Source organism: Schistocerca nitens, chromosome 6, assembly GCF_023898315.1.
Source record: "Schistocerca nitens isolate TAMUIC-IGC-003100 chromosome 6, iqSchNite1.1, whole genome shotgun sequence".
Taxonomy (NCBI): domain Eukaryota; kingdom Metazoa; phylum Arthropoda; class Insecta; order Orthoptera; family Acrididae; genus Schistocerca; species Schistocerca nitens.
Window position 1 is genome coordinate 217,359,315 of NC_064619.1, and position 23,152 is coordinate 217,382,466.

Consider the following 23,152-nt stretch of genomic DNA (forward strand, 5'->3'; position numbering starts at 1 on the left):
TAATAAATTGTTTCATGACATCATTACAGTCGTGGGTATAACAAATGGGATTCCTTAGAATATTCATAGGACATCAGTTAACTGTATTCCCCATATATATTATAAATGTGAAAGCCTGTGTGTGAGTATGTCTGTTACTCCTTCACACTGAAACAGCGGATGGAGTTCAAAGAAATCTGGTATAGAATTAGCTTATACCTAGAATTAACACATAGGCTACTTTTAAAAGTATGTAGCACAAGTTGTTGATTATAATGCAAAATGTGGAACAATATTTATCCTTAAGAAAAGCTATATACTCTGTGTTGTATTTGTGAAAATGCTTTTATTATTTAATATGTCCTGCATAATAGGATTCAATGTAATGAATACAATACTTATATACAACCCTAAAAGTGTTTAATCCATACATCCATAAAATCCCATTGCATTTTATCCACTGAGCATCACACATATCTTACAGCTTCTGAGGCTCTTGAAGACTCCTGACAATTTCATTTAAATGCTGTACAACAGAGACACATCATGCCTTTACATGCAGAATTTTGTAGGCTTTTAGTGAAGCTGGAGTTGATCATGATATACAAGCATAGTCCTTGTCAACAAACACATATGAGGGCAATGACATTGTTGCATGTGCAAATATTGTAAAATTAGCATTGCACTAAACTAGAAATTGCTTATTTTCTTTCTTCATCAACTTAGTATGTTTGTTACTCCTTCACACTGAAATGTCTGGATGGATTTGGAAGAAATTAGGAATGAAGGTAGCCAGTACCCTAAATTAACACATAGGCTACTTACAGTCAATTTCCAGCTCTCCATTTACACCAAGACAATTATGATCTTTACCATGCTAGGCATGTTGCAAACTGTCATGAAAGTATTTACTCCCTTCCCTGATTTATTTTGTAATTCGCTTCTCAGTCATGTAAAAAATTTTTCTGTGAGTAAATGTGTGAGTTGTGAGTCTCACATATTCTGTCATCTTCTACCATTGTGCAATAGTGCAATAGTTTTTAATAGGTTGGTGGCAGACTTCAGACAGGAAATTCGAAACACCCAGACATTCCAAACTAAAGTAAAAGAGTACATTATTAGCTATGTCTTCTACAATTTATCAGGATATCTGGGCTCAGGAATGTAAATTCTAGTCAATACTAACATCTTTAAATTTACTTTTTTGCTAGTATATACAAAGAAGGATACAGGTTTCTTTGATCTGAGTGAGAATGTGGGAATCACTCAAAACTCTGAACTTCCTGGCATTCAAAGAAAGATGAACAACATATATCAAAACCTTACTTAGAATATGCCAAGTATTAGTTTTAAAATTAACATCTATGAATATTCATAAGCTCCTTACATGCTGACTGTGTAGAGACTGTATTGACACTATCACCTACATTAAACAAATACACTAATTTCAAATGTACTAGAAACACTTTTTTAAACAATGGAAAAATCCAGGATGAAATGTAACAGTATTATCATAAGGATAGTTGCTACTCACCCTATAGTGAGATGCTGAGTCACAGATAGGCACAGCAAAAAGACTGTCAGAGCATGAGCTTTTGGCCAAAAAGGCCTTCAACGAACATGGACACCATACACACATATACGCATGTGCGCACCCCCCCCCCCACACACACACACACACACACATACTCATGCACACATGACCACAATGTCTGGCTGCAATGCATGATGGGAGAGGTAACTGGGCAGCGGGGTAAGGAGGAGACTGGGGTGGGGAGGGAGATGGATAGTAGGGTAGGGGTGGTGGACAGTAAAGTGCTGCTTGTGGGAGCATACAGGGATGCGTGGAGAGAGGTTAGGGCATCTAGGTGCAGTCGGGAGGTTAGACGGTGAGCAGTGGCTGGGGGGGGGTATCAGAAAAGGAGAGAAGTGGAAAGGCTGAGGGTGCATCGGTGAAATAGAGGGCTGTGTAGTGCTGGAATGGGAACATGTGAAGGGGCTAGATGGGTAAGGACAATAACTAATGAAGGTTAGGACCAGGAGGATTATGGGAAAGGGTATATTTCAGAGAGAGTTCCCACCTGTGCTGTTCAGAAAAGCTGGCGTTGTTGGGAAGGATACAGATATCATAGGCTGTGGAGCAGTCATTGAAATGAAGAACATAGTGCTGGGTGTCATGCTCAGCAACAGGGTGGTCCAGCTGTTTCTTGGCCACAGTTTGTCAATGGCCATTAATGTGGAATGACAGCTTGTTGGTTGTCATGCCCATGTAGAATGCAGCACAGTGGTTGCAGCTTAGCTTGTAGACCACATGAATGGTTTTGCAGCTATGTCTGTGAAGGCCTCAGTGAGACCATCAGTATATTTTGAGGCCTTCACAGACTGTAATTATCCTCCCAACCTTGTGCAAAAACAGATCTCCTATGCATTATCTCTCCAGTCACCCACCACCTCCCAAAAGTCCCACCATCTGGCCACAAAGGAGAATTCACGTAGTGACTCAGTACCACACAGGACTGGAGCAACTGAGTCACATTCGTGCCCTGAAATGAGGGATTTCCTACCTAACCACTATCCTTCACATCTCTCCCACAGTGGTATTCCACCACCCACCAAACATACACAATATCCTCATCCATCCCTACATACCCTGCTCCCAATCCCTTGCCGCAAGGTCTGTATCCCTGTAATAGACCTAGATGCAAGACCTGTCCCATACATCCTCCCACCACAACCTACTCCAATCTAGTCACAACCATCACCTGTCTCATCAAAGGCAGGGCTACCTGTGAAATCAGCCATGTGATCTACACGCTAAGCTGTAACCACTGTGCAACATTGTACATGGCATGACAATGAACAAGCTGTCTGTCCACTAGAATGGCCACCAAAAAAGTGTGGCCAAGAAACAGCTGGACCACCCTGTTGCTGAGCATGAAGCCCAACACAATGTTCTTCATTTCAGTGACTGGTTCACAGCCTGTGACATATGGATCCTCACCACCAACACCAGCTTTTCTGAATTGTGTATGTGGGATCTCTCCTTGTAATATATCTTACGTTTCAGTAACCCTCCTGGCCCTAATCTTTGTTAGTCATTGTCCTTACCCATCTAGACCCTTCTCTGTTCCCATTCCAGCACTACACAGCCCTTTCATTCCACCAATGCACCCTCAGTCTTTTTCTCTCTGTTCTCATTAACCCTCCCCCCCCCTCACACACACACACACACACACACACACACACACACACACACACACACACACACACACACACACACACACACACACACACACACCACCCTCCACCTAACCACTTGACTGCACCTAGCTGCCCTATCCTCTCTCAGTCCTGTCCCTGTACACTCCCACAAGCAGCACTTTAAACTGATCCCCACCTCTACCCTCCTACTCCTCCCCCTCCCTGCCTGTGTCTTCTCCTTACTCCTACCACCAGCCCCTTGCCTCTCACATCATGCTCTCCTGCTTGCAGTCTGCCTTCATCAGCCAGAGACTGTGGTAGAGTGTGTGTGTGTGTGTGTGTGTGTGTGTGTGTGTGTGTGTGTGTGTGTGTGTGTGTGTGTGTGTGTTTGTCTATTTTCAATGAAGGACTTGTTGGCTCAATCAGTTGTTTTACTGCCACACAGCCCTTCCACCCCACCCTGACTCCCACCACTAGGTGTGGAGCACTGGGGATGAAGGGGAATTTGGGGATTTGAACTTCACTGCATCGTCAGTTCAGGGCATTGGCAAAGCAGGTTTCAGCAATGTGGGTGTGGCAGTGCACTGCATATCGATTGACGTAGGCGTGTTGCCCTCTAAAGGTATGACCCATGCAGGTTTTTCCCTCTCAGTGAATATTCTGTCGCATCTACCTTTCTGTAATAGGAGGGTGTGCTGAACAGTAATGCCTCTAAATATTTTATGTGCAAACTCTTAAAGCTTTTTAAATAAATCAAGCATTATTAACATTTTACATCTTTATTCTTCATATCTACATATTTATTTCTCAATGTAGTCACCCTGGCAATGAAGACATTTTCCCAACGAGAGACCAGTTTATCAATATCTCTACTGTAAAATGTCTGCCTTCTTTGACAGGGCTACAGCCTTACCTCTGCTTGCACTGCTTCTTTACTGTCAAAGTTAATTTCTCAAAGGTATTCTTTAAGTTTTGGAAACAGATGAAAATTGGACGGGGTGAAGTTGGGACTGTGTGGTTGATGATTGATGACAGTGAATCCATAGTGTTGGATTGTTGCAAATGTTTCAGCAATTGTATGTGCTGAGGCATTGTCATGCTGAAGGAGAGGGTGCTCTGTGTGTAGATTAACTCCTTGAATTCAAAACTTGCTTATAGCACGCTGTCTCTCTTGCACCAGTATAATTATGTTACACACCATCATGTTACACGCTACAATTCGGAGCCCTCCAGCAACAGAAGGCTACAAATATTTAGACAGGGAGAGGAAAGATGTAGAAGTTTAGTAATTTTTGTTTTATTTAAAAATCATTGTGAAATTCTGCACAAAAAAATTGGAGGGATTATCTTTCAGCATGCCCATGTATATCAAATGTGGGATCCCCATAGTGCAAAATCAGAAAAGGTTGTGTTTGGAGGTTACAGGAGGGCTGGCATGAAATCAGAACATAGCAGGACATGGGAGTGAACAGTGTGAAGCTTGGGGCCATTGGATGTTGGAGATATGTTCGCACCAACTGAGGTAGCAGAAAATTTGTTGCTCTGGAATGTGGTTGCAACACAGATGAAAGTAACAGAACTGCCACATTAGGCTCAATGTCCCATCCTGTCATTGTGGGGATGCGTGAAATATAGTCTTACGTAAAAGGTATGGTAATGGTAAAGTTACCACTCAGCGTGGTCGGCAGCATATTGCCCAACATCATACTGGTGCATGTCACTACATCCCTTGGTCATTACGCAGGTGAGGAGGGCTCCAAAATCTTGATTTCCTTGTAGAGATGCTGGAGTTCATCACTGTCAGTGCACAATAGGTTATCCCCAACCTCTATGATGAAATCATAATCAGGCAAACTGCAGAAAATAACCTGTCTGCTATAAAACTAGTTCTTCTTCAAATCACCAGTTATGTAGAGACACAATCACCTACATACAACATGTACACTAATTTCAGATCTCCACAAGATGGTGAAGATAAAATTAAACTAATAATAGCTCATACAGCAGCTGTAATTCATCTTTATTCCATCCACATATGGAACAGAAAAAAACTTAATAAATGGTACAATAAATAATTAAAATAAAGAACAATCACCAACAGTCATTATCATGATTTTATTTCAATGCATGATGCATTTCGAGCCTTGGATTCTCATCTTCAGTTGCGGATAAATAATGCCTTGTGTCCCCCATCCACTACCAATTGTTAATCATTCCTCATCTTTGTGCCTTAAACATATATCTGTCTGACTACTGCAATTACACGTTCACTTGTAAGACCTTAGTACATATGCTCATGTTCTCAACATTCCTCAACATTATGACTGTAAACACTCATACCACTGCAATTTACAAATATCCCAAACAGACTGTGGCGGCTAGATTAGACTGACCTTGGTGGCTGCTGGCTCCTGAATGAGACAGTCTGATTATACAAATTACCTACATTAACATATAAATTATCTTGTTCTTTGCAGGCCACTACAATATGTGGTCAAAGGCACATAATGTATGTCTACAATTTCCCTCTTCTCTCTTTTTTGTTCCATTCACAGATGATACATAGGAAATTAGATTGTCACAATCCAACTGTTTAAACCTGGTTGATCTAATTGTATCTCAATAAACATTATGTGAGATAATGTTCGAGGAAGTAATATTAATATCTTTCTTGGGCCATAATGGGATGTGGCCTAGAAGAATTTTGAGAGTAAGGCCTTTCGCAACACGCATTGCCTTTCTTGTATCATATCCCTCTGGAGTTTTTTGGGCATTTCAGTGAGGCTCTTGAACTGTCAAAATCAAGCAAAGACAGTTCATGTAGACCATCTTCGAGTCTGAATTATTGTTTTGTTATTTCTATTAATCTTCTTGACTGACGGTACTTTTACGTGATGTTATCCTTGCTGTAACTACCAAGTACTTTGGTTTAACAACAGTATGGAAATGATATATTGTTGATACTCACCACACAGAGGAGCAGTGAGTCACAGACAGGCACCCAGAAAAAAGACTGCTAAAATATATAAGCTTTTGGATGTAGTCCTTCTGCTATTCAGAAGTAAGACTTTGAAAAGTTATATATTGTAGCAGTCTTCTTCATTGTGCCTCTTTGCATCTCAGTGCCTCCTCATTGTGGTGAGTAACAATCTTTCATGTCCAGATTGTTTTTATTCCATCCTGGACTTTCCATTGTTTAACTGCTTCAATTTATTGTTCATATATAGTCAGTAGTACTGCTTCTACAGTATTGCTGGAGTTTCTGATGCCATTATTTCCTATAATGTTAGTGAGACCTAATGTGCTGCTAATGTTATTGCATCCTGTTGCTATTGGTTTAAATTTTGCGTCTTACACAGTTCTGATTGGTATCTTGTTAACAACAATGCAGGAAAAGATAGACTGCTACTTACTGTAAAGAAGACAAATTAAGTTGCAGATACATCATTTATTCAAACTATGTCAGTAAATGAAGTACGTTTCACTTTCTTTTTCTGATGAAGGCTGTGGCCAAAAGCTTATGTATAAGTGTCTTTTAATTGTGACTATCTGTAACTTAAAGTGTCTTTGTGGTAAGCTACATTGTTGATATTCCAACCCGGAGTTACCATTTTTTAATATGAAGTTGTCTGCCATTTGTACCATGAGATTCTTATTCATTTCTACTTTCATTTTCTCTTGACCCATCATATCTTTGGAGACAAACACACACACACACACACATAAATAATTGTGTAAAAGCCTCTGTGATATGGAAGTTTCTGTCAACTGAGAAGTATTTTAGCTTATGGTTTGATCTATATGTACTACCTATCAGAATATGTCTCCCACATTTCTGCTTTAATTGCTAGTTAAGAATTGTGTAAAAGCCTCTGTGATATGGAAGTTTCTGTCAACTGAGAAGTATTTTAGCTTATGGTTTGATCTATATGTACTACCTATCTGAATATGTCTCCCACATTTCTGCTTTAATTGCTAGTTAAGAATCATCCAGTTTTAATTATGATATTATTATTTGTTTATAATACTTTGACATGTTTCAGATATTTCTTGGCAACTTTACCTGGAAATTCAGCAGTACTTCACTTGCACAGTGTATCAGACAAGCCAAATTTCCCTTATTATTCTGTGCAGTGTCTCACATGTAATCTCAGTTCTCGGTATCATAATGCAATATTCAGTAAAAATCATTCATACTACATTCTTCAAACTCTAGGGCCTGAGGTTCCAGAAACTTACATATACAATAAGGTAATTATTATGAAATATTTTTCCTGATTTTTTTTCCTTCAATGAAGGATAACCTTTGTTATGTAGTATTGTAGGTAAATATGTGGTTTTCCAAATTAACAGTAATATAATTTGTAATCATAAAAGACAACATATTTTCCTTATAATATGTAATCTCAGGAAACAAATTTATTACGAGTGATCTTGCAGATGGGTATAAAAATACTGAAAAAAGTTGTCATTTCTTAGTGTCCAAGTAAATCAGTTCCTTTTTGTAATCAGTGATATTGAGAAGGTGAGCACACTTATATTTCCAATCTGAAGAATGTTTGATAGTGTCAGCAGCATCAAGTGGAAGAAGAGGTAGAAGGATGAAGTTTACATAAAAGTAAAAACAGAATACAGAAAAAGGAGCTTTCACCGCCAACTTTCTCTTCTCCTCTCTCCAATCTTTCTCTTCCTAGTAAGGAATTTTCAGTGATCACTGGGTATTTTTACAGCATAAATGTAACAGATAAACAGAAAGCTGTAATCATGGTGTATTCTGCTCAATATATTTAAGTATCAAATTTGGAAGAAAATCAGAATAATACATTACTGATCTGGTTGGTATAACACATGATTCAGCTATGCTGTTCACCTTAAATATTTATGGAACTACTTAACACATGATGATTCTATTTTTGGCTCAGATGAATTATAAGAAACTCCTCACTGAATGGCATACAGCCTCTTCTCATAGTTCTATTAACTGCAGAGGCATGGGTATCAACTTTGATCTTTCAAATGGAACTTGGTATCTCTACTGCTAGTATCCAAAGATCAGAGCAACAAATTTAACTGCATTTCACTTTCTAAAATACAATGAGCAATTTTGAAAAAATTACAAAATTTTTTTGTTTAGAAAATCAAGCCAATTCTTGTCTTATGCAATTCATGATTTCACACCCAAATAAGGAAATCTGTAGCATTAAGAGAAATGTTGTACTGCCATTGTAGCAGTAGGAATGGAAAGTCTTATTACAAATGCTGTGTATTTAGTTGTGTATGTGCTTTCTAACTGTTCATACTGCTGTTTTACAATCCGGAGACACTCAGCCTCATTTTTGTAAGTTACTTTTTATGCAGTACTGTGGTCTGACAGATATTCTGAAACTACATATCGGATTGTAAGGCATCTTGTTGTTGTGGTCTTCTGTCCTGAGACTGGTTTGATGCAGCTCTCCATGCTACTTTATCCTGTGCAAGCTTCTTCATCTCCCAGTACCTACTGCAGCCTACATCCTTCTGAATCTGCTTAGTGTATTCATCTCTTGGTCTCCCTCTACAATTTTTACCCTCCACACTGCCCTCCAATACTAAATTGGTGATCCCTTGATGCCTCAGAACATGTCCTACCAACCGATCCCTTCTTCTAGTCGAGTTGTGCCACAAACTCCTCTTCTCCCCAATTCTATTCAATACCTCCTCATTAGTTATGTGATCTACCCATCTAATCTTCAGCATTCTTCCGTAGCACCACATTTCGAAAGCTTCTATTCTCTTATTGTCTAAACTATTTATCGTCCACATTTCAGTTCGATACATGGCTACACTCCATACAAATACTTTTCAGAAATGACTTCCTAACACTTAAATCAATACTCAATGTTAACAAATTTCTCTTCTTCAGAAACGCTTTCCTTGCCATTGCCAGTCTACATTTGATATCCTCTCTACTTCGACCATCATCAGTTGTTTTGCTCCCCAAATAGCAAAACTCCTTTACTACTTTAAGTGTCTCATTTCCTAATCTAATTCCCTCAGCATCACCCGACTTAATTCGACTACATTCCATTATCCTTGTTTTGCTTTTTTGATGTTCATCTTATACCCTCCTTTCAAGACACTGTCCATTCCGTTCAACTGCTCTTCCAAGTCCTTTGCTGTTTCTGACAGAATTACAATGTCATCTGTGAACCTCAAAGTTTTTATTTCTTCTCCATGGATTTTAATACCTACTCCGAGCTTTTCTTTTGTTTCCTTTACTGCTTGCTCAATGTACAGATTGAATAGCACTGGGGAGATGCTACAACCCTGTCTCACTCCCTTCCCAAACACTGCTTCCCTTTCATGCCCCTCGACTCTTATAACTGCCATCTGGTTTCTGTACAAATTGTAAATAGCCTTTTACTCCCTGTATTTTACCCCTGCCACCTTCAGAATTTGAAAGAGAGTATTCCAGTCAAAAGCTTTCTACAAATGCTAGAAACGTAGGTTTGCCTTTCCTTAATCTTTCTTCTAAGATAAGTCGTATGGTCAGTATTGCCTGACGTGTTCCAACATTTCTACGGAATCCAAACTGATCTTCCCTGAGGTCGGCTTCTACCAGTTTTTCCATTCGTCTGTAAAGAATTTGCATTAGTGTTTTGCAGCTGTGACTTATTAAACTGATAGTTCGGTAATTTTCACATCTGTCAACACCTGATTTCTTTGGGATTGGAATTATTATATTCTTCTTGAAGTCTGAGGGAATTGCGCCTGTCTCATACATCTTGCTCACCAGATGGTAGAGTTTTGTCAGGACTGGCTCTCCCAAGGCTGTCAGTAGTTCTAATGGAATGTTGTCTACTCCCGGGGCCTTGTTTCAGCTTAGGTCTTTCAGTGCTCTATCAAACTCTTCACGCAGTATCATATCTCCCATTTCATCTTCATCTACATCCTCTTCCATTTCTATGATATTGTCCTCAAGAACATCGCCCCTGTATAGACCCTCTATATACTCCTTCCACCTTTCTGCTTTCCCTTCTTTGCTTAGAACTGGTTTTCCATCTGAGCTCTTGATATTCATGCAAGTGGTTCTCTTTTCTCCAAAGGTCTCTTTAATTTTCCTGTAGGCAGTATCTATCTTACCCCTCGTGAGATAAGCCTCTACATCCTTACATTTGTCCTCTAGCCATCCCTGTTTAGCCATTTTGCACTTCCTGTCGATCTCATTTTTGAGACCTTTGTATTCCTTTTTGCCTGCTTCACTTACTACATTTTTGTATTTTCTTCTTTCATCAATTAAATGCAGTATTTCTTCTGTTACACAAGGATTTTTACTAGCCCTCGTCTTTTTACCTACTTGATCCTCTGCTGCCTTCACTATTTCGTTCCTCAAAGCTACCCATTCTTCTGCTACTGTATTTCTTTCCCCCATTCCTGTCAATTGTTCCCTTATGATCTCCCTGAAACTCTGTACAACCTCTGGTTCTTTCAGTTTATCCAGGTCCCATCTCTTTAAATTCCCACCTTTTTGCAGTTCCTTCAGTTTAAATCTACAGTTCATAACCAATCGATTGTGATCAGAGTCCACATCTGCCCCTGGAAATGTCTTACAATTTAAAACCTGGTTCCTAAATCTCTGTCTTACCATTATATAATCTATTTGAAACCTTTTAGTATCTCCAGGGTTCTTCCATGTATACAACCTTCTTTCATGATTCTTGAACCAAGTGTTAGCTATGATTAAGTTATGCTCTGTGCAAAATTCTACCAGGCGGCTTCCTCTTTCATTTCTTAGACCCAATCCATATTCACCTACTACGTTTCCTTCTCTTCCTTTTCCTACTGTCGAATTCCAGTCACCCATGACTATTAAACTTTCGTCTCCCTTCACTACCTGAATAATTTCTTTTATCTCATCCCCGATGTTATTCAATCTGTATATTGAGCAAGCAGTGAAAGAAACAAAAGAAAAATTCAGAGTAGGTATTAAAATCCATGAAGAAGAAATAAAAACTTTGAGGTTTGCCGATGACATTGCAATTCTGTCAGGGACAGCAAAGGATTTGGAAGAACGGAATGGACAGTGTCATGAAAGGAGGGTGTAAGATGAACATCAAAAAAGCAAAACAAGGATAATGGAATGTAGTCGAATTAAGTCGGGTGATGCTGAGGGAATTACATTAGGAAATGAGACACTTAAAGTAGTAAAGGAGTTTTGCTATTTGGGAAGCAAAATAACTGATGATGGCCGAAGTAGAGAGGATATCAAATGTAGACTGCCAATGGCAAGGAAAGCATTTCTGAAGAAGAGAAATTTGTTAACATCGAGTATAGATTTAAGTGTCAGGAAGTCGTTTCTGAAAGTATTTGTCTGGAGTGTAGCCATGTATGGAAGTGAAACATGGACGATAACTAGTTTGGACAAGAAGAGAATAGAAACTTTCGAAATGTGGTGCTACAGAAGAATGCTGAAGATTAGATGGGTAGATCATATAACTAATGAGGAGGTATTGAATAGAATTGGGGCGAAGAGAAGTTTGTGGCACAACGTGACTATAAGAAGGGATTGGGTGGTAGGACATGTTCTGAGGTATCAAGGGATCACCAATTTAATATTGGAGGGCAGCGTGGAGGGTAAAAATCGTAGTTGGAGACCAAGAGATGAATACACTAAACAGATTCAGAAGGATGTAGATTGCAGTAGGTACTGGGAGATGAAGAAGCTTGCACAGGATAGAGTAGCATGGGGAGCTGCATCAAACCAGTCTCAGGACTGAAGACCACAACAACAACATCTCATCATACATTTCATCAATTTCTTCATCATCTGCAGAGCTAGTTGGCATATAAACTTGTACTACTGTAGTAGGCGTGGGCTTTGTGTCTATCTTGGCCACAATAATGTGTTCATTATGCTGTTTTTAGTAGCTTACCCACACTCCTATTTTTTTATTCATTATTAAACCTACTCCTGCATTACCCCTATTTGAATTTGTATTTATAACCCTGTATTCACCTGACCAAAAGTCTGGTTCCTCCTGCCACCGAACTTCACTAATTCCCACTATATCTAACTTTAACCTATCCATTTCGCTTTTTAAATTTTCTAACCTATCTGCCCGATTAAGGGATCTGACATTCCACGCTCCGATCCGTAGAACGCCAGTTTTCTTTCTCCTGATAACGACTTCCTCCTGAGTAGTCCCCGCCCGGAGATTCTAATGGGGGACTATTTTACCTCCGGAATATTTTACCCGAGAGGACATCATCATCATTTGATCATACAGTAAAGCTGTATGCCCTCGGAAAAAATTACGGCTGTAGTTTCCCCTTGCTTTCAGCCGTTCGCAGTACCAGCACAGCAAGGCCATTTTGGTTAGTGTTACAAGGCCAGATCAGTCAATCATCCAGACTGTTTGCCCTGCAACTACTGAAAAGCCTGCTGCCCCTCTTCAGGAACCACACATTTGTCTGGCCTCTCAACAGATACCCCTCTGTTGTGGTTGCACCTACGGTACGGCTATCTGTGTCGTTGAGGCACGCAAGCCTCCCCACCAACGGCAAGGTCCATGGTTCATGGGGGGCATACCATGGAGCAAATATGGACTTATATCACAGTTTAGTAATGACAAAGAGGAGACTGAAGTTTAAGAGACACATCCAGAAGAATCGATGCAAAAAAAGGGGGGGGGGGGTGGAGATGAAGTACTATGAGATGCATTGGAAGTGTTCCAAGGCTGTGTATATTGTAATAATGAATACCAAAGTAGGCAGTTCATTTCAAGAGGAATGGAGATATCTAAAAAGAGCAGTCACACAATACAGACAGACAAACATAGTACAAGGAAACTAACTGAGAAGAAACCTTGAATAACAGTAGAAATACATCAACTGATCAACAAAAGAAGGAATAACAGAAATGTTCAGGCAATACAGGAAAAGAGCAATGTAAGTCATGTGGGTATGAAATAAATAGAAGATGCAGGAAATCCATTGCCAAATTGGCTGCAAGAAAAATGTAAAGAAACTGGAAAATAAATAGTCATTTGATGAACCACCTTTGGTGAAATTAAAGGCAAGGGGGCAATAGTAAGAGATGCAACAGGAACTGCACCGCTCAATGCAGAGAGAGAAGGAAAGAGTACATCAAAGGCCTCCATGAAGCGGAGAACTGGCCTCATGAAGTGATAGAAGAATAAATGGACGTCAATATGAAAGATGTATGGGATCAGTGCAGTGATAGAAGAAGAAATGGGGGTTGATACTGGAAACATTGGTAATCCAGTTTTAGAATTTACAGAGAATTTAACAGAGCTTTGGAAGAATTGAGGTCAAATATCATAGAAAGGAAAGATAACATTCCTTCGGAATTTCTAAAATCATTGGGAGAAGTCGCAACTAAATGACTATTCACGTTGGTGTGTAGAATCTATGAGACTGAAGACATATCATCAGACCTTCAGAAAAAATATCATCCACACAATTCCAAAGACAGCAAGGGTAGATTACGTGCGTGAACTATTGCTCAGTAAGTTCATGCATGCAAGCTGCTGACAAAAATAATGACAGAAAAATGGAAAATAAAATTGAGAATCTGTTAGATGATGATCAGATTGGCTTTAGTAAGGCAGAGACATCAGAGAGACAGTTCTGACATTGTTCTTGCAATGGAAACAAGGCTTAGGAAAAATCAAGTTGCATTTGTAGGCTTTGTCAAACTAAAAAAAGCATATAACAGTGTAAAATGGTGTAAGATATTCAAAATCATGAGAGAAATAGGAATAAGATATAAAGATAAATGGGTAATACACAGTATGTGCAAGAACAAAGACAGGACAATAAGACTGGAAGATGAAAAGCAAAGGTCTTGAATTAAAAAGGCTGTAAGGCAGGTAAGCAGTTTTTTGCCCTACACTTCAATCTATATGTCAAAGAAGAAATTATGGAAATAGAAGAAAGGTTCAGGAATGAGATTCAAACTCAAGTGAAAGGGTATCTAATGTGTCCTGTAATGGTTTACGCACATTAAAAACACAGCCCACGTAACCAGTGTAGAACAAGTTTATTAATAAGTACAGAAACAAAAGCTCCTTCCTGGCACACCTTAATTACAAGAACTGTTTGCAGTGGCATGTGGTAATCACTGAATTTACACGAGTTTGTAAATGGGCAGATGGCCCCAGTAACAGATAAAGTCAGTGTCATAGTTCACTTGTAGGAGAGCAGTTACAATGTAAGATGGTGGTGATGGCCAATACCAGAATCGTTTAGCAACCTTTGGTGGGAGGCCACTTTTTGGCAGTGCTTGAGGGAATCACTGATAGCTCCACTGGTGGCAGTGACTGGCTGTACCACGATGCCAGTGGTTCCGATGTTTTCCTTAGCGAGAGCTCTAATTGGTGGACCACTGCTGTGATCACAACATGTCCCAGAGAATTCAAAGGGAAAGTCTGCCCTGGAGAGGTATAGTGCCAGTACAAACACCTAAGTGGCACCAGCATATAGCTGAATCTATTTATGGCCACATGACTCTTGGAATCAGACAGGTCTGCAAGCTAGTGATGTCTGGTGGTGCTAATGCTGCTGTCTGCCAGCCTGATGAGTTTGCATGATATTCTGTCTGTTGTCTGCTGATGTGATTCTTGTGGCTTCACTGGGTTGGGCCACCTGCACGATGCTGGTATGAGAAGCATTGCTGGTAGTGATGGTGAACGGCCCATACATGTCAGTATCAGTGATAAGATCACTGAGGGCACTGCTATCCTAACTGAAAGAGAACAAGTACAGGACCTATTGAAAGAAATGAGCAGTCTAATGAGTTCAGAATATGAACTGAGAGTAAACTGAAGAAAGTCTAAAGTAACGAGTAGTAGCATAAATGAAAACGATGAGAAACTTACCATGAAAATTGGTGGCCATGAAGCTGATGACATTAAGGAATTTTGCTACTTTGGAACCAAAATGACACTTGTTACACAAAGCAAGGAGGACATAAAAAGCAGACTGGCATAAGCAAAGAGGGCATTTGTGGTCAAAAGAAATATGCCATTATCAGGAAAAGGTCTCAATATGATTAAGAAATTTTTGAGAATGTACATTTGGAGCACAGCATTGTACAGTAGTGAATCATGAACTGTGGAAAAACTGGGAAAGAAGAGAAGTGAAGCATCTAGGATGTCACATTTCAGATGGTTTTTGAAAAATAAGTGACTGATAAAATTAGAAAAGAAGATACTCTCCACAGAATTAATGAAGAAAAGAAAACATGTAAAACACTGACAAGAAGAAGGAACAGGATGATAGGATGTGTGTTACGAAATCGGGGAACAACTTCCTTGGTACCTGAGGGAGCTCTAGAGGTAGGCATAGATTTGAGAACACTGAACAGGTAATTGAAAAGTAAGGTGCAAATGCTGCTCTGAGGTGAAGAGGTTGGCTCCAGAGGGTAATTTGTGTTAAGCTGCATCAAACCAGTCAGAAGGCTGCTGACTCAAAAAAGCCTATCGGTATATCAGTGCGTTGCTTTCCAATGACAGGTGAAATGCACTAAATTAACATATTGCTCAGCTGACTTCTTAGACACCATTCTGAAGATAAAATGAATTCTCCAACCAAATTAGAAGTTTACTTGTCAGCAGTTTAAGTTGTAAGTTATCATAATCATTGCCTTCTCATATGGTTGTTTTTAAATATAGATTGGTAATAAGTGTGTTGTTTCCTTTTCCCTTGTATTAGGAGCAGAAGAGATTAATGGTGTGGGAAGAAAATAAAGAGCTGAAAGAACGTTTAAGTCTTACTCTTCTCCCAGCAACTATGAATCTGCAAGTTGATGTCCCAGAGGATTACAAAGCACAGGTCAGGTTGTGGTTACCTCCAACCTGGGATATAAGCAAAATGAAGTATCCTTTGGTTGTAGATGTGTGAGTATATTTTGTGTTAAATTAACTTTTATTAAAAATAATTGGAAAGACATTAACTGATAACTAATTTACGCCAAATAGGGCATCTAGAAATAATTAGAAGACCAAACAATTATGAGAAAAGATATTTCTACTTATTTTTACACGTTTGTGACAAATTAACGCTGGTTGTCGGGTTGGGACACAAACTTAGGCACCTGTCTTTTACAGGCACTGCTCTTCCAACTGAGGGCACGGCATTCATGAAGAGAAACATACCAACTTAAAATTTGAGTAGAACCATGTGAAATGCATGAAAGACTCAACTGGAAGGTCAAGCACCACTTTCTGCTCCTAGTTTAGAGTACTCGTCACAAATGTGAAATAAAATAATTGAAAAGAACTACAATATAGATAAGTGCAGTTACTAAACTTCTTGAAACAATGTGGTGAATTCATTGTGACAGCACTGTCAAAGTATAATGTCATTTTCCACTTTCTGAAATGGTATTGTTTTTCAAATAACATAGAGAGAAAGGAAAAGAAGGAAATATTGTTGGAAACTGCAAAAGACCTTCAAAGAAATTATAAATTACTCATTGTCATGAAAGTCATATAGCCAATCATTAACATAATCAAAAATTCAGATCTCATCTCCTGTAGGCCTACTTTATTAGGTTGCCATCATGTGACTGACATTTCTGGTGTCTCATTTTTGAACCAACACGTTCCACTCTTTATCACTCTGATTAGTAAAATGCTGGGTTGTTATAGTTAAACTTGCACTATTCGAGTCAGGGTAGATAGAAAACTATTTATCATCTGGATACCCAACTCTATAGAAATGACATCCAGACTGTGTGCTGCAGGATTTGCTTGTTAGTAGTGTTAGTGTTATGTCAGGACTTGCTGTTAGCCTCAAAACAGTGGCATAGGGCTGAAACACAAGCATCAGTGTACATTACAGTTGCAGACAGTCCACAAAGGTGAGCAGAGCCTTACTCATAAACTTATTTTATAAAAACAACAGCAATAGTTCTGCTGCTCTTCATGGGTATTGATGCATTAAAGGAATGTGGAGAGGTCCCTTTTCTATACTGGTTTGAAGAACATGCTTCAGAAGTTTGAATTAAATGGCAATCTGGAAACTGTTCCTGCAAGAGGCTGACAGCCAATTACACCATGAATTGTTGAAAAAGTTACTGTTGCCATGGTTGAGAATGCTGGATGGAATGTGTTATCTTCAAGCGGAGCATAATTTGTATCATGACAGCTGAACATTCCATGGTCCAGCATTCCACCTGAGATGTTTTGGGTAGCAGTACAGCAATCTCTAATGTGGTTCCAGGCTGTCATGGATGCAGATGTTCATCACATTGAGCAAATTTGTAACCTGGAATGTAAACATGGTGCACAATTAGCTGATGTTACCCTCTCATGTGGAAATTAAAATGTGTTTCTTTTAATGGTTTATTTGTCATTTCTCTTCTGCGTGTCCTTAGAAATGTTTCCAAAAAAGTTTCAGTATCCTGCAGCCACTCATTTTTCATAGGGGCCCTTTCAAGTAGTGAAAGTTTAATTATAACTACCCTGTACTTTGGGAAGGAGGAAGGAGATGCTGTTTTGTGGACAATTAGTAAAGAGCAGTAGAACAAAAGTCTTCATAGATCAGATTTATTTGGAATGTAAGTCAAATATTGTTTACAATTTAGTGTTAGTTAAACGTTTGTCCTGTGAATTCATTTTAATTCATAAATAATTTTTATGTCTACAGTGGTTTGCCAATGAAAAATCAATTAGTATCATATTAAATTATCAAGACCGTCATCAAAATGGATCAAAAGTATTAGATTTGAGTGCAAAATTATTTTGCATACACACTGTCCATCTCATGGCTTCTCCACTTTTATTGTCAAAATGCTTTATGATACTAGAAGCTTTTGAACTATAAAACATTCCTGAAGTAATAATTTTTGTCAACATAGCAGCAGAAACTGTGGTTCCTCCAACTGCTGCTATATATCTATGTGCCATCTCTGATTAGAAGCACATGTAATAATTTAAGGAGTACAAAGAGCAACTCTTCAAATAGTTTGAGTGCTGGATTGTCAATAGGCACAGAAACGAAACTGCAAACTTAGATAGGTTTTGGATGAAACCTTTTTCAGAGAACTCTCTCTCTCTCTCTCTCTCTCTCTCTCTCTCTCTCTCTCTCTCTCTCTCTCTCTGTCTCACACACACACACCTGTGTGGTTACCTTGTCCCAACTGACTACATTTTGCTGGCACTGATGGGTTGTGTCAGATGGAGTGGACCATGGGAGAGAGAAGGTGGGCAGTGGGGGAGAGGGTTGAAGGAGGGAAAGGTGATGACTAAGATTAAACTTACTATGGAGGCTGAAAGTGACAGGATGCTTCCATTCTTGGACATTATGGTTTACAAAATACCAGATAGTAATCTGGGACATGGTGTTCACTGAAAGCCGATGCGCAGTGGTCGGTACCTGCATGCTAAGAGTTGTCATCCATCATACCAATGCAGTGGAGTCCTTAGGACCCTGGTACACAGAACATATACCATTTCTGATGCTGATAATTTAACCCAAGACTTGCACATTTGATGGCTGTTTTTAAGGAAAATGGATACTCAGAGAAGCAGATTCATTGGGCTATGGAGTTTGGACCATCACTGGAGGTGCATAGATTGGCGGCCTTAATTACTTATGCTGCGGTCATATCATCTAAGATTGGAAGAATTTTAAGGCATTTTAATATTAAGAGTGTATTCTGTCCACCTTCCAAAATTAGGGCACTACTTGGCTCTGTGAAAGATGATTTGACGCTTCGGAAGCCTGTTATACACAAAATTCCATGTCAACGTGCGAAGGCTTACTTCAGCCATTCAATTTTGTACAGTTCATGTTAGGTGCATGCATGGATTATCGCCGTCATATCAGGCTGTAACAGCTGGAAAAATCGGTGGTAGCAGAACATTGTTTATTTGCGCCCTAAAACCATAAACAAAACAAGAACATTGTTTAAACTAGGGTCATGGTATGAAAAGAAATCTGATGAAACTGCAATAGTTGCCGACACTTTAAAAGTTTTGGGACAGTTTTTTATAAAAAGGCAATTGAAATAGGTTGGTGGATAATTTGATTAAAAGGGGCCAATGGGTTTCCTCTCAGCAGCACGTGGAACTCTGTACTATCCCGCATCAAAACAGAATGTTCTTCAGTCCGGCCAGTCTGAGAGTTTGACAACCGGCTCTGTGTCAGTGCGATATATCACTGCCACCAGTGTTCTACTAAGGGTGTCACCAGATGCCCAGGCTTGGAGGACAGCAGCTGTGGTGGGCAGCGCATGCACTGTGTACAGTACAGAGGCCTATGTAGGATGATTTGCAGCTTTGGCATTAGTTCTCACCGGGACTCAGCAGGAGAAGTAGCATTCTCCTGAATTTTAAATCAAATATACATTTTCTTACAAGCAACATATTTTAAATTAACTTTGACATAGCTCCCAGAAACATTATGTTTCAAAATATTGATTCCATTCCACTTCATTCATATTGACTGAAAGACAATACCCAGTTTCCCTCTTAATGCCAGTTTTACCATTGTGAGTGGCATGAAATTCTGGGTTCCATAGTATTCAGCTCACTGCAAATCAAAGAGAAAATCCAAATTGTAAATGCATTTGTATTCAATAATTTGTCATGAGACGTACAAAACAGTTGTATCACTGAATTTGTATACGTAGACAAAAACTGTTACTTAGGATCATGTATTTATTCTTTTTTTGTGTGTGCTAGTAATATAACTCTTTCATAGGTCTCATGACATACAGAGTGATTCAGAAGTCATGTCCCATATGACAAAGTCTATATTAGTGATTCAATAATTTTGGCCTGTAGGACAAATCGTTTCCTGAGGTATGGCAGGAATGATCATTTGAAGCAAAAAAGTTGAGTAAATATGGGCTCTAAAATGCATACCTTAGGAGCTATGATGTATTCATTATTCATCTTCACTACTATGAAATACATCTCTTACATCGAACAACTGCTCATAGCTCTTAAGGTATGCATTCTAGAGCCCATGTTAACTAGAAAAATTTTTTCTTCTTTTGGTCCACATTACCTCCTCCCAGAATATGAAAAGCAAAGAGTTTACTGTAGAAGAGAGTCATTTAACAGCATCAAAGATGAATAAGTGCTTATAGCTCTTAAGATATGCATTGTAGAGGCCATGTTTATAACACTTCTTTGCTTTGAATGACTGTTCCTGTCGTTTCCCTGAATATGACTTTGTCCTACAGGCCAAGACTTTTGAATCACCAATGTAGATTTTGTCATATAGGATATGACTTCTGATTCATTCTGTATATAAAATTTTACTTGAAAATCAATGTTGATGTCTTAAATTGATGGTTAATATGACTACAAAAAAGCACTGATCATTATTTTAAAAGCCATTTATGACTGTTCATTAATGTGAAAATAGATTGCAAATATCTTTAACCTAGCAAAACATATTCAAGACAAAAAGTTTTGTGACTTATTTTGTACATGAATGAATACGGTTGGGTGCAGAAAACAAGCACCAAAGCTAACATAATAATAAGCACTGTCCAGTTCCCAGAATAGGTGGTAATCGTACAGTTGTAGTGATTTGACAGATATGCATTTTTGCACAGAATGTAAGGAAGTGCACCTTCCTACTTGGGAGATGTCATGCACTAATTATTTTCCTTGTGAATGAGATAATCTGTTGCCTTGTTTTGTTTGTCAAATATCTGAGTAAAGTGGAAACCAGTAAATAGGTTTACCATTATTTTTCAATCCAACCCGTGACATGTTACCACATTATTTTGGATCCAACACAGGACACATTTTTGAAATTAGTTAAAACAGTTTAGTGAAACATTAACTTTATTTATTCAGCTGCATTTTTTTTCTAGAAAAGACTTTTTTCAGAAATGGTGTTCATATCTAGCAGTTTTCTGTGAAAATGTTGCATCTTTAGTGGCACACTCCGGATCACATTAACCGCATCTTTGGGTTTAAAAAACTTTGGTGTAGCAGTAGCATTAACAGTAATACTATGTTTAGCTGTTTCCACATGGTCTTTAGTATCACCATTTCCTTTATGTGCAATAGAAAATTCTTCTGTACTGGTACGTAGTGTGCAGCAAATATGTTCTTTGTTATTGTCATTACATAATTTCAAAAAGTTATATTCGTTTTGTATTTTAACATTAAACACACACTTTCTTATGCCTATTGCTGAACGATGAGACAAACAAGGAATAGAGATAAAATAATTAAAAAAACATAAACACATTGCCCCTATTGTGCTGCCAAATGACTAAGTGTAAAGCAGTGGTGGAACCCATAGCCACTCTTCCCCTGCAACATAAGTGCTTGTTTCATCATTGGCAAGAGAGGTACAGCCATAAGAGAATGCTTAAAAACGCAATATCGAACATATAGGTTTATGATTTTTATAAGACTCCTTTCCCGTCATCAGAGTCTCAATCCCAGGATATTTTTGCAACCCTGTACATTACCCTGGTTAGTACAAAGAAACCACAACTGTCCAGGTTAATCCTGGGCATATGGTAAGCCTAACTATAAATTACGCATTGGGTTTTTGTTCAAATTTTCGTAGCCAAACGAAAAGGAGGAATGGACAGATGTGACATCAAATTGACCATTGTGAGGAATAGTTTTAATAAAAAGGGGTTTATTTGCTTGAAAATCATTTGGGCAATAAAAAAGTTAATTATTTATTTGAGGGAAAACTGAGATATTTCATGAGCAGCTGCTACTAGCTGTGTAAATGAAGTATCGAAATGTTTATTTCTGCAAGGCCTTGCTACTTTGCACATAAAAAGTTCCATGGATGTAATGTTTAACTGTCAAAAAGGTTCCTTTGAATCAAGTATTAAATTTAAGACATTCTGAGAACAGAGCACACTGGGAAGGCAAATGAGATGTCAAAAAGTTCATCTCATCAAGGCCCAGTTGTTTTGTGTATAAGAAATTATTTTAATGTGATATTTAACTGTCAAAGTGGATTTCCTTGAATCAGATACTAAATTCAGGACATTTTGAGAATAGGATACACTATAAAAGCAGATGAGAAGTAAAAAAGATCATGCTTTCTGAACAAAACTTAAACTAGAACCTTTTTTTTTTAATGTTTGGCCATATGTATTGTGAAATGATTTGTCTAGAACCAAGAAGAAACAGATTAGACAAACATTTGACATGAAACTTCCTGGCAAATGAAAACTGTGTGCCGGACCGAGACTCGAACTCGGAACCTTTGCCTTTTGCGGGCAGGTGCTCTACCATTGGAGCTACCCAAGCACGACTCACGACCTGTCCTCACACCTTCAATTCTGCCAGTACCTGATCTCCTACCTTCCAAACTTTACAGAAGCTCTTCTGTGAACCTCATTCTGGAAACATCGCACAGGCTGTGGCTAAGCCATGTCTCCGCTATATCTTTTCTTCCAGGAGTACTAGTTCTGCAAGGTTCACAGAAGAGCTTCTGTGAAGTTGGGAAGGTATGAGATGAGGTATTGGCAGAATTGAAGCTGTAAGGATGGGTTGTGAGTTGTGCTTGGGTAGCTCAGATGGTAGAGCACTTTCCTGCGAAAGGCAAATGTCCTGAGTTCAAGTCTTGGTCTGTCACATTGCTTTAATCTGCCAGGAAGTTTCATATCAGCGCACACTCAGCTGCAGAGTGAAAATCTCATTCTGGAAACATTTGACATGTGTTTAAATGTACTTCAAACCATGTACAGCAAATGGGATGCTGATTGAGAATTTAAAGTTTGAGGTTTGACTAAGAATCTTAGAACTTTAAAGAGCACTAGAGGATATTTGTCTAGTGGAGTATGTAGACTGTGCAGTCCACTGGTGTGTGGCCTTGACATATTTCTATCACCCATGCCTTAAGGTGTAAAAGAGTTTCAGCAATTTTTCAATCCAAAAATTTTTCAATAGATATTCCTTCAAATATCAAGAAAGAGAATGGCATTCTTAATTGGCACCTCATTTACTGTATATGATTTTGATCATCA

The 23,152-nt window shown here is 38.8% G+C and overlaps 1 protein-coding gene across 1 annotated transcript in view; it reads left to right on the plus strand.

Annotated features, from left to right (window-relative positions):
* The window catches only part of LOC126263288 (venom dipeptidyl peptidase 4-like), a 276,946-nt gene that overhangs the window by 246,892 nt on the left and 6,902 nt on the right, over positions 1-23,152 (plus strand). Inside the window, exons 11-12 of the mRNA XM_049960374.1 lie at positions 7,224-7,431; positions 15,895-16,079. Of these exons, the coding sequence (XP_049816331.1) occupies positions 7,224-7,431; positions 15,895-16,079 (393 nt within the window). The remainder of the gene's footprint in view (positions 1-7,223; positions 7,432-15,894; positions 16,080-23,152) is intronic.